Genomic DNA, 13,532 nt, shown 5'->3' with positions numbered 1-13,532 from the left:
ATGGCCTTTGGCTGGCTGGTTTCAGAGCAGGGTCTGGCCACCTTCTTTGGCCCAAGAGGGATTTTGTTTCCTTGCAGCCAGAAAAGCTTGTTCTATTAACTGACTTGGAGGGAGTGAACACTGAAACAATGTGTTGGAGGTAACTGATCCAGATAAACTTACTGCGGTCCTAGATATATTGCAGCACAGAACTGTGCTCAGTGTAGATGGGACTGGAGAGCGTTTTTAATGGTCTTTCTAAGTATAATTGATCTCAAGGCAGTCTAGCTTCTACTTTATGCCAGAACTGCACTCATACTACAACATGCATACAGTGTATGCTGTTCACTAACCCAACCCCTCTTTTTCTGGGGTTTGCCTTAATTTTTAAGGATCTCTTATTTTAAGACTGGTCTGTACTTGCAGACTTAGGCCCAAGTTTCTTCCTGAGAGGGCTGCTTGGGACTTCTCCCAGCAGGAGATCCTGCTCACTTGTGTTCAGCTGTGGAGACCACCCTTGGTCCCCTAGCCTGGCTGCCAGGGAGAGTCAGCAGAACAGCTCTGCATGGAGTTCCTTCCAACCGCAGCAGGCCATTGAACTCCTGTTGCCTGTTCATATGAATGAAACCTGGTCTCACAGCTTTGGTTCAAAAATGCACTTCTGGAGGGGAGGAGTGAAACCTGGTCTCACTTGGGTGGCCAGGGTGTATCTGACTTGGTGACTCACGCAGCATTGTCACTGTTTCTTCTGTTGTTGACAGCGATATGGAACCGGGTTCAAAGCCCTCAACTGATCCCAGCAGCCCCGGCCATACCCAGCTGCTGGCTGGTCCTACAGCCGATGGAGGCACCGATAACTTATCTGACCCCGCTCATGACCTGATGCATCCCATCGCGCTGTCCCTTTGTGGGGGTCTCGGGGACAGCAGACAGATCTTGCACGGTAGGCCCAAGGGGAGGGATGAACCTGCTATTAATTTTCAGAGCACACCACTGGGGGTGTTGCCCTTCTCCATGGGCAGAGCTTATTGTGCTGGAACAGCAGCTGGCTCTGCTACAACCAACCCTGCTCCTATTCCCATTCTCCCCTCCTTACAGGAACAGTATGTAGCTGTCTAAGAGGAGGTACAGTACAGATAGGGAGCAGATCAGCTGCTGAGCCATGGAAGAGGGGGAGAGTCTGCAGGACCCCTTCAAGTGAATAAGGAGAGGTGGTGCACAACACAGATGTCTGACGGCTTCCAGTGAGGAGGTCTAGGCCTCCTATCTTAACAGCAATTAAAAAGCTGCTTATGTCCCCCTCTGGTTCACATAACCTTAATATTCTAGTGAGGGACTGCTCAAGTGCTGGCTTGCTGGTATTTCATCTCTCCCCATTCTCTTGTTTCTGCTAGACAAGTTTGTGGAGCACATCATCTCTTACCAGGAGTTTGCTGAGAACCCAGAAGTCCTCGATGACCCAAACCTTGTGATACAGATCCACAAGAAGTGAGTAGTCTGCTCTTCTGGCTTGGCTTCTCCTAGCGCTGGTGACTTTTTTAATATATATTCCTCTTGTGCCAAAGAAACCTCCCTGCAAGCATCCACAACTGATGTCCATGGCTGCTATTTGTATTGTACTGTCTAGGCTGGGATACGTGGTGCTTGCTGCCTGCTCTGTGGGACGTAGACACAAAACCATGGCCTAGCAGTTGAAAGGGTCAGAATGGTGGGGAAACCCTCTGTAGCCAGCATGATCTGAAAATGGCTCTTTGCTGTCCTTGCACCAAATATATACCTCTTCCCTTTCCAGGATATGCTCTGTACTTTGCTTCTGCTTCTGTCCTCCCAACTTGGAAGTGGCTCGTGGCTTCCCCTTCGCAACTAAGTGCTCTGTTGGCATCTTGCAATTCAGCCAGGATGCCCTGGTCACGAGCCACACAGCACATGCTATAGCTGGCATGGCTTCATCGTTTTATCCCTGTTTCATTCCTTCCCCGAGGCAGCTGCCACATCTCCCTACTCTTTTTTTTTTTTTTTTTTTTTTTTTTTTCTTTTCTGCTTGCCTTTACTGACTGGCCTGTTACCAAAGTCCAGTTCTGGTGCATGTGCTTAAAGGGTAGCCAGGTCTCTCCTTCAGCCTCCTGACAGAACCCAGAATGCCCATAGTGCTGCTGCTTCACTTGCTGTGTTTTTCCCTTCCCAGGCAGCCTCCCCATGTTTCGCCGCCACCACCTTCCTGAGGCTTTAGCCCTTCACGTGCAATTGCCTTCCTCTACTTCTTGTGTCTTTCAGGTACTATAACTGGGCAGTGGCTGCTCCCATGATCCTCTCCTTGCAGGCATTCCAGAAGAACGTTCCCAAGGTAAATGGCAGAAACACTACGTTCCTCTGACCCTGCAGAGTCCCTTCCCCTTAGGGGAATTGTATTCCTGTGCTAATAGTATTTATCACCCAAGGGTCCCAGGCGCTCTGCCAAGCCTCACAACCTCACTGTGTAGTGAGCAGCTGTAAATGCCCATATACTATACAGATGGGGGTTGGGGAAGGACTGAGGCACAGAGAGGCTAAATAAGTGTGGGGCAAAGTCAGGGGTGGGAGCCAAGAGCCCTGACTCCCAGTCCCCTCCTTCCCTGACCACAAAAGTGCATCAACCATCCCTTCCACACTCAAACACATGAAGCGTAGAAGTGTCCATGCCTACGTGCCACTCTGAGTGCCCAAACATGGCAGTTGAGAAATGGAGTTTTCCCTTGCTCCCTCGACAAGAGGCCAGTTTGGTGATGTCCACCTGCGGACAGGGCTGAGCTAGACACCCCTGACTTCTGGAAGAATTCAGTCTGCTCTGGCCTTTTGTCAGTTGGCCTCAGCTTCCCATAGAGAGGTTGTGGTGATGAGGATGGGTTGGGGAGGAAGCTGAACTGAGGTAGATGCTGTGAATTTTCCCCTCAGCCCATGTTCAGCGCTTGGGCAGTGGCCTGGCTGTTGCCATCCTGAGGTAACTGAGCAACTATGCCCTGTGAATGTTCTCTAGTCTAGGGCTCTCTTGGGCTCGGACAGGACTTGCTGTGCAGCAGGAGTTGTCCCTCTCAAACTCTCCCATCTTCACAGAGCACCATTGACCGGCTGGTGAAGGAGAAAATGCCCAAGAAGAGCGGCAGGTGGTGGTTTTCCTGGCGGAGGAGAGACTTGACTGCTGAGGAGGTACATGTGCAGTGGCTGTGACTGAGCAGAGACTGAGTAACTTCTTCCTCCCTCTGCGTTCTCCTGCCCCAGCCAAACCAAACTACAACAAGGCCTTGTAGCTAAGCTGAGGTGGAGACTGGAGGCAGGAACATCTGAAAACAGGGGTCATGTGTCCTTGGCCACTGCGTGGTATCCTCAGAACCCCAATGATGCTGGCAGTTAGTGGCTGTAGTGCATCTGGTGAAGATATTCTACGCTGAGGGGAGCGATCTCTCCTGTCTGCCTAAAAATCCACCTCCATGAGAGGCAGTAGCTATGTTGGCAGGAAAAGCTCTCGCCAGCACATAGGTTGGAGTCACTTACGTCGCTCAAAGGGGTGACTTATTCACACCCCTACGTGACACCAAAGTAAGTGGTGCTATAGACCTGGCCCTAGTGCCTGAGCTGTTAGTGTGGCACAAACTTCTGTAAGAGCATGAACCCTGGAGCTGGGTGGCACGCCTAGAATTACTCCCACAAATTTGCAGTTTACAAAACTAAAAGGAAATGTGCATGGGGGGGCAGAAAAGGGGCTCTGCAATAGCAGGTGAAGACCACAAGGTATTGGACTGAAATCAAGGTACACACTGGCTCCTTAGGGTAGGAAAGGTAGCCCTCATGGGGGCGTGGGTCTTCATTCTTCCCTTCCCCATCTTGTGTGCCAGAGCTGGGGTTGGGTAAGACTACTTTCCCCCCACCCCACTAGGTGCTGGTGGGTTTTGTTGTGAGCCTCTTTCTTTCCCCTCATGGTGAAGAGCTATCTGTACCGCTCTGAAAGCCAGCCAAGCAGGTAGCCTTTACTCCTGGCCTTTGAGCTCCCAACAGGAATCTGTCTAAAGGAGCTAATGGTAGAAATGCCTGTGTCCACAGCATGAACCCAGCGCAGGAGAACTGGAGCAGGGCTCTACCCCACAGCGGTAAGCAGTCCTCTCATGCTAGTTATCAGTCTATGGTGGATACTGGACTGGCGCTCTAGTCGGCCCTGTAGTCTCAACCTATCTTCTCCCTCCTTTTTATTAAGTGAATTGCTCTTCCTGATGGCTACCCCTATGTGTGGGAGTGGTGGGGTCCCCTTCATAGCCTCGAGAGGGAAGAGGGGTGGGTAATGTTGGGTCATTCAGCTTGCCATTATATCCTGACCCCATACACCTGAAGCTCTGGGGACTCCAGGCCCTATGACAACCCCAGTCAAAGGCCCCGCCTCCCCCCACTTCACGATGCCAGCCCATCTACCTGAGCAAGGCTGATCACTCTCCTTCTAGAGCCCAGTCATACTTCTCTCCACAGCCTGGTCTCACTCTCTCCGGTACATGGGATTGGGTTTTTCTGTGTGCTAGTAGCTGTGGCTCGAGCCGGGGCTCCTGTTGCTGCTGCAGTGAAACAGCCTCATTTCTGTCTCTTTCCACGTGGGTGTAGGAGGAAGATGGATCCTTCATCTAGTGACGAATCCATATCCCCGGAGTCGAGACCTGATGCCACTGTGCAGAAATTTCTTCCCACCTACAAGAAATCCCTGAGGCTCTCTTCAGATCAGATTGTATGTGTGTGTTCCCCGCTATCAAGGCTGAAGGGGAGGAGATGGCCCTTCAAATAGGCCTGCCACTACCTAGGAGCATGCTAAAGGGATGATCTACAGCGGGGCCCAGATATTAATGTTCCTAAAGGGCTTTAAACATCTTGGTCTAGGCCTAAGATCACCTCAGATCTTGCTAGCTTGAGCAGGGTCAGGTATGGCCACTAGTTGGGTGGGAGACCTTCAAGGAAAATGTAAGTGGAATCCGTTGGTGGGCCCCCTTCCCTCTGGGTCAGCACAGAATCAGTGCTCCCTTAGGGTGGTTGGGGGCTCTGGGCTGCTGAAGTATCTCTTGGCTGAGATGTGAAAAAGAGGGTCCTGATCACTGGTGGGTAGAAAGATCCCACAAGGGTGTCTTGACCAAAATCCAACCCTAGTAGTTAGTCTTCATGCCTGAAATTCCCCTGTGGCTTCAACTGGATACAGTTCTCTTCCTGCAAAACCTGCTGTGTATACCGCAGCTTAATGTGTGCTGTTAAACAGCTACTACAGTCTGCCCCCTCAACAGCTGCCTTTCAGAGAGGTTTGACGGGGGTGTAAAATCACACAGAACTTCTCCTCCAACTGAATTGTGTTGGGTGGAATACGTGTTCACACAGGTAATATCGTGTAGGATCCTCTGTGGGGAGAGGCGCTGCGGGAATATCAATGCATTTTCTCCCCTCTCGCTGTAGAAGAGACTGAACCTGCAGGATGGCCCCAACGAGGTGGTGTTCAGTGTGACCACTCAGTACCAAGGCACGTGTCGCTGTGAGGCCACCATCTACCTGTGGAACTGGGACGACAAGGTGGTGATCTCCGATATCGATGGGACCATCACCAAGTAAGGGGCCCTCCTCTGTGTTGTCTGCAGGGAGAGCACATGTCATTAAATGCCTTGTGTACATGGCCACGGGCCTGTCCCAGAGGTACCTTAAGCCTACCAATGCCTGGAGGTCTGTTGTCAAACCAGCTGGGAATCACTTAACTTTAAGGGTGTATTTTAACCCTTTCTTCTCCTTCTAGGTCTGATGCTTTGGGTCACATTTTGCCACAGCTGGGAAAAGACTGGACCCACCAGGGCATTGCCAAACTCTACCATAAAATCCACCTGTAGGTATTGAATAAGTTAAAGCTTTAGTCAGGTACCTGGTAGGGGCCTTGCCCAGATGGCCTGAGATGTGGGACTCCAGGATCAGGGTCCTCTTATGGGGAAGAGGCCCATCATGCATTTAGCTTCTGTCTCTTTCTATGTGGTTCTGTTAAACCTTTTGTCTTCCCCCAGTGCTGCTGGGGGGTGACAAGGAAATGACCAAAGAGGGTCATGGCTCTACCAGTGTGTTTGAACATGGTCAGCTGAGCTGTCTGGGTGACTGATATGCCAAGCAGCGATGCTGATCCTTTCTGGGAAGGAGAAACTGCTTTCTGTTTTTCCAAAACATGCCTTCCAGGGGACTCCATCTCCTGTTTTGGAATTCCTCAGTCAGACCATAAATAAGCCTCGCTTGCTTGGGTAGATATCCAAGGAGTTCTCTAGAAATCGTAGGAATTGGCAAGCCAATTCAGAGCAATGGCCCCTTGGCTCAATATCCTGTCTCTGACAGTGGCCAAACCCAGCTGGTCCTGGGGAAGAAACCTTGTAGGAGGCAGTTAAGGGATGACCAGCCAACAGGAAAGCTTCCTCTTAATCTCTCATAGCTAGAAGACAATATAACTGTTCATGGAGGTCTGCAAAGCTACAGTGTGCTCTACAACCTGCTTAGTATGGACCTTGCCTCATGGAGCTGAGAGGCTAACTGGGCCAAATGCAGGCCTACGACAGAGGCCTTGCTGAGGAAGATGGTGGGGGAAGGCTTCCTGGAAGAAGAGATTTTGAAGGAGGATTTGGTAGATGGTTGGGAGGCTCAGAAAACATGCTGTGACTTGAGCTGCCTCCTAAGGGGCATTGTGAAAGGACAGCTAGGTAAATGTAGGGGACTGGCTAGCGGATTAGGGATGCATGTGATGCTGTCTAGAAGGCCACAGTCATCAAATGACTTCGGTGATTTCCACATGTAAAGGGGAGCAATTGGCTGTAAGGCCTCCCTCACCTGTGTTCACTTGAACTGGTCAGTAGCAGGTCTCTTGAGTTGGGACCTGCAAAGGCAACTGTGTTTAAAATGACCTGGAAAATGTTTGTTTGGCTTTAACTAAGCTAAACCTGATTTAAGATTGTCTTGTGCATCCTGTCAAACACCACAGAGCTCCTGTCACGTTCCATCCCAGTGGTGCCCCTTTTTGGGGGTGGTTTTCCAATTGTCCAGAGTATTCTGATGCTGGTATTTCCTTGTGATCTCTGAGCCACCACTGTGGGGTGCTGTGTACCTGTTGTTGGGTGTACTTGAAGCTGCAGTGAGCCTGGCTGACTTGAGAATATTTCCTCTATTGGTGAGCAAGGCACAAAGAGGAAACAGCCTCCCTCTCCATGTCTGGAAGGGGTGAGCCCCACTTCACTTGCACACAAGGAGTTGCTGGGATAGGTGAATAACTGAGCCATAGAGGCGGGGAGTTTGCACCCTGCCACTCTTGCCTTTATACCCGGTCTGCTGAATAAGAGAAATCAACAGACACGTGAATCTCCTGGTTGGCCTCCCCTGCCTGCAGCTCCCCTCTTGAATCGGCTGCACTCGTGTGCTAAGCTGGGGGGGGAACTCCTGGAAGTCGACTAAAACTCCCCTGCACTAAGTTAATATTTACATAACTCCAAAGCAATAACTAGGTATCCTTGTGCAGCCGGCTGAGTGGGCCCTTCAAGAGCATGTGCCAAGCTCTGGTTGATGTGCTGGGAGTGGCGGGAAGCTCACTGAATACTGTTAAGTCTGGTTAGAGCAGTAAGTAGCCACTGGGCACCCTGGTGTGCTCCCGTTTTCCCACTGCTGAGTGTTACATCTGGCTTTGCCTTCCCATGCTCTAGCTAGCAGAGGTGCCAAAGGATGATGGGAGGCTGTTCTCCGTGCCTGGGTGGTGCCAGGAAATCACCTGGAAGCCTTCTGGGTTGGCATGCAGCGCCTGTGTTGGTGAGAGGCTGAGGGCTCTGGGGTGAGTCCATGTTGAGCCACCTCCTGCAGATCTGCCAAAGCACCTCCAGGACTGGAGCTGGCAGAGAGGAGAACCTGCTGCCTGTGTGGCTGCTCTTGGGATGAGCCCACTAATCTCTTCCTATGGAGCCTGGACCCAAGTGCCCTGTGTTGAGTGGACAGAGCACCCAAGCCCATGGAGAGCAGCATTGCCAGATGTAATCAGTGGTCCTTTGTGCATGGGGTGGTGGTGGCTGTGCATGCCTGTTGTGGGGTGCAGGGAGCAGGAATTGGGGTTGTTCAGTCTCCAAACCCCAGCATGTAGGTCCCACCTCCTTGTGGCAGTGGCAAGGGACATAGTGAAGCTGCAGCTTGCTCAGAGACAAGCCTCTGCCTAGTCCTACCTTCTCTGTTCTAGGAATGGCTACAAGTTCCTCTACTGCTCATCCAGGGCCATTGGCATGGCAGACATCACCAAAGGATACCTGAAATGGGTCAAAGACCAAGGCTGTGCCCTCCCCAAGGGGCCCATCCTGCTGGCCCCAAGCAGCCTCTTCTCAGCCTTTCACAGGTAGCTCTTCCCTGCCATGTTCTGTTGCCCCCTGGGACAGCTACACTTGGGTTGGCACCCATGTGTCTTTATTTTGGTGGCTCCTCCTTGGCCTTCATTCTGTGGAAAGGCTGGCTACCCCAGGAGCTGAGGGAGCACCAGCAGCCCCTCAGTGATGGGAGCAGCATGAGAGCTCAGGTAGAAGCCCTCATGGGCAGGTGCCAGGAACCATGCAAGCCTCTCTGCTGCATGACGAAGGTCTCAGTCTTTGAAACTCCCAGCGAAACATCTCCCTGGGGGTGTTCAGCCTGTCTCTCTGCTTTAATATCCTCTGCACACACATGCTCTCCCTGCCACCCTGTGTAATAGGACTTGGATGCTGTAATCCACCCATCTCCGTCGCACCTGAGCCCAAATGCGCGTTTCTCTGCAAGTGTGGTGCTATCCCTGCACAAACAGGCTTTACCCTCATCAGAGGGGCCTGTTGCCTGGGGTTGGGTCTCTTAGCCATTCCTCTCAGGATGCTGGTAATGGCTTTAATACCAAGCAATTCATTAAAGTCTGCAGCATGGTCCTGGCTTTAGAAAGCATCTGGCTCCTCTAGTCTTGCCCCCAGTGGTGTTTGGCACTATGCTGCTAAGCAGAACTGTGCCTTGTTCTGGGACTTCCCCTTCCCCTGTAATAGGAAGGGTGCAGTGCCCACCTTGCCTCTCCAGCTGTACTTGCTTTGGTTGGCTGATGGCAGTCTCCCCCAGGGGAGGGGGGATGGTGAGTGGGGATTGGGCTCCTTCATGTCTCTCTCACCTGTGTAGTCACAGCCTTCCAGATAAGGTAGGGGGAGCGGCCTGGACTTCCCTGGTAGGATAGGCCAACTGCTGCCCCTTGACTCTTTGCCTGGGGGATCCTGGAACAAGGGAGTGCAATGAAGTCCTGGCTGTCCTAGGTCCTGGACCAGCCTGGCTCTGACTCCTGACCTGACCTCCCACCCTTCATGTTGCAGGGAGGTGATAGAGAAGAAGCCAGAGATATTCAAAATCGCCTGCTTGACAGACATCCGGAACTTGTTCGGCTCCATGGGGCAGCCCTTCCATGCCGCCTTTGGGAACAGGGTCCATGTGAGTTCCATCTTCCGTGCTGGGAGGAAGGGGGGGCAATCCTGGGGGTGGGGGGGCAGTGCTTCCTTGGGTCTAACTGGTCTGGTTGGCCTTTCTTGGGCAGGATGTCGATGCTTACAAGCAAGTGGGGTTGTCAGCATCTCATATATTCACGGTGAACCCAAAGGGGGAACTGATCCGGGAGCTCACCAAGAGCCAGAAATCCACGTAAGCCTATTTGCCTATTGTACTGTCTCTATACCATGGGCTGCCCCTACCACCACCTTCCCCTCCCTCCTTGGCAATCCGGGCTGCTCCTGACCCTCTCTTCCACCCTCTGCCCCCCCCCCCCCCCCCGGCTCTGCCTAGCCTAGCCTGGACTGTGGGGAAGCTACTGCGGTCTGGCTCCTACATGGCACATATGAAGAAGCTCATACCGATAACATTCTGTGGCAGGTTGCAGGGGCCCTACCTGATCTCTGATGAATGAGGAGTTAATGCCAGCTCTGTGTTCCTCTCCTCTTGCACAGGGGAAGGGTTAGAGGAGTAGCCGCTTGAGGCTGGGGAGGGGAGAAATGCCTCGGAGAAGGTTGGGCTCCACAGTTGGCATCCTAGGAGTGGGTTGAACCCCAGTCTCTTCTTTGCCTGTGTCTAAAAACATGGCTTCTTTCCTTCCTTCCTGTACATGGCTTTCCCTAGGGCAAAGGCCCTTCTGACTTCAACTGCCTCCTGTAGCGTTAGTCCACAAGATTTCCTATCGCCACTGGCGCTGTTGTGGTAGCAATGTTGGTGGGGGGCGGGGGGTCGGTGGGCGGGCCACACTGCCTGCCAGTGAGCAAGAACCTGTGCAGCATACGTGGCATGAGAAGCTAGTGCACTCCATGTCTGAATGGGCCTAGTCGCAATGCAATGTTGGCCGTGGAGTAGAGTGTGTGCCTTGAACACCTTTTGGTGGCTCATGTACCTGGATGAGGGCTGAGAAGGAGAAACGTGGTCTCGTAATCCTGTATGTTTATCCTTTTCCTCGTAGGTACGAACGGCTGACTGAGCTGGTGGAGCTAATCTTCCCCCCGCTAGGCCAGGGTGCTAATGTTGCCTTGCTGTGGCCAGAGTACAGTCAGTTCTCCTACTGGAGGGCTCCACTGCCGCTCATTGACATAGAAGATCTTGCCTGACGCACCGGAGAATGGAAACCTGGTGAGGATGGACAACCTGCCAGGCCTCGACGCAGCAGCCGCTGCCGCCTCCTGCCTATTCTGCTGCCGCTAGGGAGTTTCATTTAATAAACCCTGGACACCTTCTGGACTGTGAACCCCTCTCCAAGGGGCAGTGGTGGGGTTAATCCAGGTTTTGACTTAAAGCTTGTTTGTTCAGTAGAAATTGGATGTGTTTTTCCTATATACCAGATACGTGTTTGAGGTTCTTATAGGTTTGAAATGGCTTGTTGGTTTTAGGGATGGTGGGTGGATCCCCTTGGGGTTGATCTACTGGTGGGTGTTCACTGTGGCTGCTGCTATTTACAATTTTACTGATGGCCCCAGACTGTCTTAATGGCTACCTACAATGTAGCTTTTTTGAGGGGAGGGTCCCCCATCCTAATCTACTCAACCAGTGAGAGTTCAGAGCTTGGATCAGCTGAGATGCAGTTTAATTGCTCAATAATGTTGTGTTAGGAGGCTGAAGACTGTCAGGATTAAAGTAGTTGGTCACTAAGAGCATTAATACATAGTGCCTTAAAGCCCTGCGTGTCTGTCTCATTCTATAGCTTCTGCTACTGGCTCGTTTTGTGTATCACTCCTGAGCACAGGTGCCACTGAATTGGTGTTAAAATTTTTAGCTCACCAGGAAGTACAAGCTTACCTAGGGCTTCAGCCAGGAAGCTGAAAACTGGTACAGAGGTCTCTTCCTGGTTCTCTGACAGGGCCTAGCTATGTCGCCTTTGTAAGACCTTCGAAAATCCCCCATCAACATCTTTAGGTGCTTCAGTATCTCTTGAAAACCTGGCCCTTGGCCTCTGAGGCAGTTTGTCCTCAATGTACAGCTGTGGAATGATGCTGGCCTTCCCTCCCAAAGGAGTTGAGGTTCCCTTTAAAGTGCTGCTGATTTTATTCAATGAAATGAGCTATGGGCTCGTTCAACAGGTATGTTGTTCTTGGCCCTTGCGATGTCATTAATAGGAGAAAGGGTCTTCGGGGATTTGCATCCACAGCCTGCTGGATTTGATGAGGCCACTTACTGGTGCTCCCACTCCTCCTCTATGACCTTGTGCTTCTGTGGGAGGATCTCAAAGTGCTTTTCACAATGGAGCCTTCCCAGCACGACTCCTGTTTAACCGAGAGGGAAATTGAGACAGAAGATGTGACTTGCTTAAGGCCAGCTCATGAGTTGTTGGCAGAGGTGAGAGTAGAACCCAGGAGTTCTGACCTGTGGCCATACTGCAGCCTACTTCAGAAATGTCCTGACCTCACATGTAGGTTGTGGGAAGATGGAAGCTCTCTAACCTCAGCCAAAAAGGTGCATTGGGCACTGTCAGGCTTTCTTCACCCTCTTTCCAACTGTGGCTCACCTGGGGGGATGGCTCTCTTCAAAGGGAGCCTCCTGTCTTACTCGTAGAGAGCAAGCGTGGCTTGTTCTAGGTGCCCTTGTCTAGTCCACGTGGAAGGAGCTTGAACTCCAAATGGGTTTCAAATCCCCCATTGGCTCTTATCCCTATAACTCTGGGGCGGGAAGCTTATGCTGCTTTGCAGCTTTCCACTGTAGGTGCCAGGTGAGACCATGTATTTAATGCCCTGCCTTTGCCCCACTGCAGAACTCACTCCTAGCGCAGCTAGCAGCTGGGCACAAAGTAGGTGCCCTCGTGTCCGTTTAGACCTTACTGCAGACACAGCTTATTTAAAAAACGAGCAAGCCAGGCTCTTGTGAGCCTTGTGGTCCCTAGAGAGCAGTCACAGCATCAGAACTCAGGTCTTAAAGCCAGAATTTTCACAGGGCTCAGTGCCTACCCTTGCATCCAGACTTTCCGGAAAGCTCAGGCCTGGAGTGCTCAGCACTCTGCAAAATATTCATAATTTAGTGTCACAAGGGAGACCTGGCTGAAGTTACTTTAAAAGTCAGTCCTTGATGAGCTTCCCTCTCCCCACGCCCACTTCCAAGCTGAAAGCTGCTCTCGTATACACCTAATTATGAAATAAATAGAAACAGGAGAATACCAAATACTGCAGGCTCCTGTGACCAAAAACCTCTTTCTAAAGCACATTCTACATGTAACGATTGCTACAGCAATTCTACTAGCATGGACTGAACAAGGCTGCAAATCCTCCCTCCCTCCCTCCACACAGCTTCCACCCCTCAAACAACTTGTTCTGGAAAATAACTCATGTCTCAATCCTGGCTGCCTTGCTCGGTGAGCCAAGCCCTGTGCTTGCACTTCTCTGTTAATTCTAAGGGAGTCGTTTGATACCAAAAACCTCAGCAAGAAGTTTTATTTTTTGTTCTTAGTACAAACTGTCTTTCAGCTTTAACATCTGAACAAATGTACAAAGTTTTTAAAAAAACAATTCAAAATGGACTTTAATAGGATTTCACAACTGCTCCAGAATCCCCATGCCTCCACAGGCAGCAAAGATGCAGATACAATCAGATTCCTCCTGCAAAAGCAACAAATGCCCATTTAAACACCATGTTACTTAGTTTTAAACTCGAGTCCAAGCATAGACCTCTTCAAGTGATTGGCCGGAAAGGAGTTCAAATATAGCACCATTTCTGAGAGATCAACATGCCTCCCCACCACTTCTCCCCCTGCCCCATCTGAAACTATTCCCCCTCCCCAGTTGTGTTAGCTTTAACATCCTACTTTCCTTCTGACCTCCAGGGAGCTGCTCCCCTCAGCCACTTGCTATTTGAAAATGCAGACTATCACGCTGGCTATAGATAAGCTTGATAGTAGGAGATTTATCTTCCTCTTAATTGGTCATATGGGCCCCATACTACAGGGTCTCCTGCAAAGCTAAGGTGCTCAGGCTTCGGCTTCAGCTTCACCCCAGGTCGGGGGTTCAGGGTTCAGCCTCATGATGAGCCTTTGGCTTTCTGACTGGGGC

The 13,532-nt window shown here is 51.3% G+C and overlaps 1 protein-coding gene across 7 annotated transcripts in view; it reads left to right on the top strand.

Annotated features, from left to right (window-relative positions):
* Positions 1 to 11,131, top strand: part of LPIN3 (lipin 3) — a 48,275-nt gene extending 37,144 nt beyond the window's left edge. For 6 of the 7 annotated variants that reach the window (XM_074970207.1, XM_074970211.1, XM_074970208.1 and 3 more), the window contains 12 exons: positions 741 to 922; positions 1,374 to 1,467; positions 2,254 to 2,323; positions 3,070 to 3,162; positions 4,054 to 4,100; positions 4,600 to 4,720; positions 5,431 to 5,579; positions 5,762 to 5,848; positions 8,210 to 8,362; positions 9,342 to 9,456; positions 9,560 to 9,663; positions 10,466 to 11,131. In XM_074970207.1, coding sequence (XP_074826308.1) covers positions 741 to 922; positions 1,374 to 1,467; positions 2,254 to 2,323; positions 3,070 to 3,162; positions 4,054 to 4,100; positions 4,600 to 4,720; positions 5,431 to 5,579; positions 5,762 to 5,848; positions 8,210 to 8,362; positions 9,342 to 9,456; positions 9,560 to 9,663; positions 10,466 to 10,610 — 1,360 coding nt within the window. In that variant the 3' untranslated portion in view covers positions 10,611 to 11,131. The remainder of the gene's footprint in view (positions 1 to 740; positions 923 to 1,373; positions 1,468 to 2,253; positions 2,324 to 3,069; positions 3,163 to 4,053; positions 4,101 to 4,599; positions 4,721 to 5,430; positions 5,580 to 5,761; positions 5,849 to 8,209; positions 8,363 to 9,341; positions 9,457 to 9,559; positions 9,664 to 10,465) is intronic. The other variant, XM_074970213.1, reaches the window with a different exon arrangement.
* The last annotated feature ends 2,401 nt before the right edge of the window (positions 11,132 to 13,532 follow it).

This window comes from Natator depressus, chromosome 13 (assembly GCF_965152275.1).
Source record: "Natator depressus isolate rNatDep1 chromosome 13, rNatDep2.hap1, whole genome shotgun sequence".
Lineage (NCBI taxonomy): Eukaryota > Metazoa > Chordata > Testudines > Cheloniidae > Natator > Natator depressus.
Note: the sequence above shows the minus strand (reverse complement) of the source record. Positions and strands in the feature narration are given on the sequence as shown.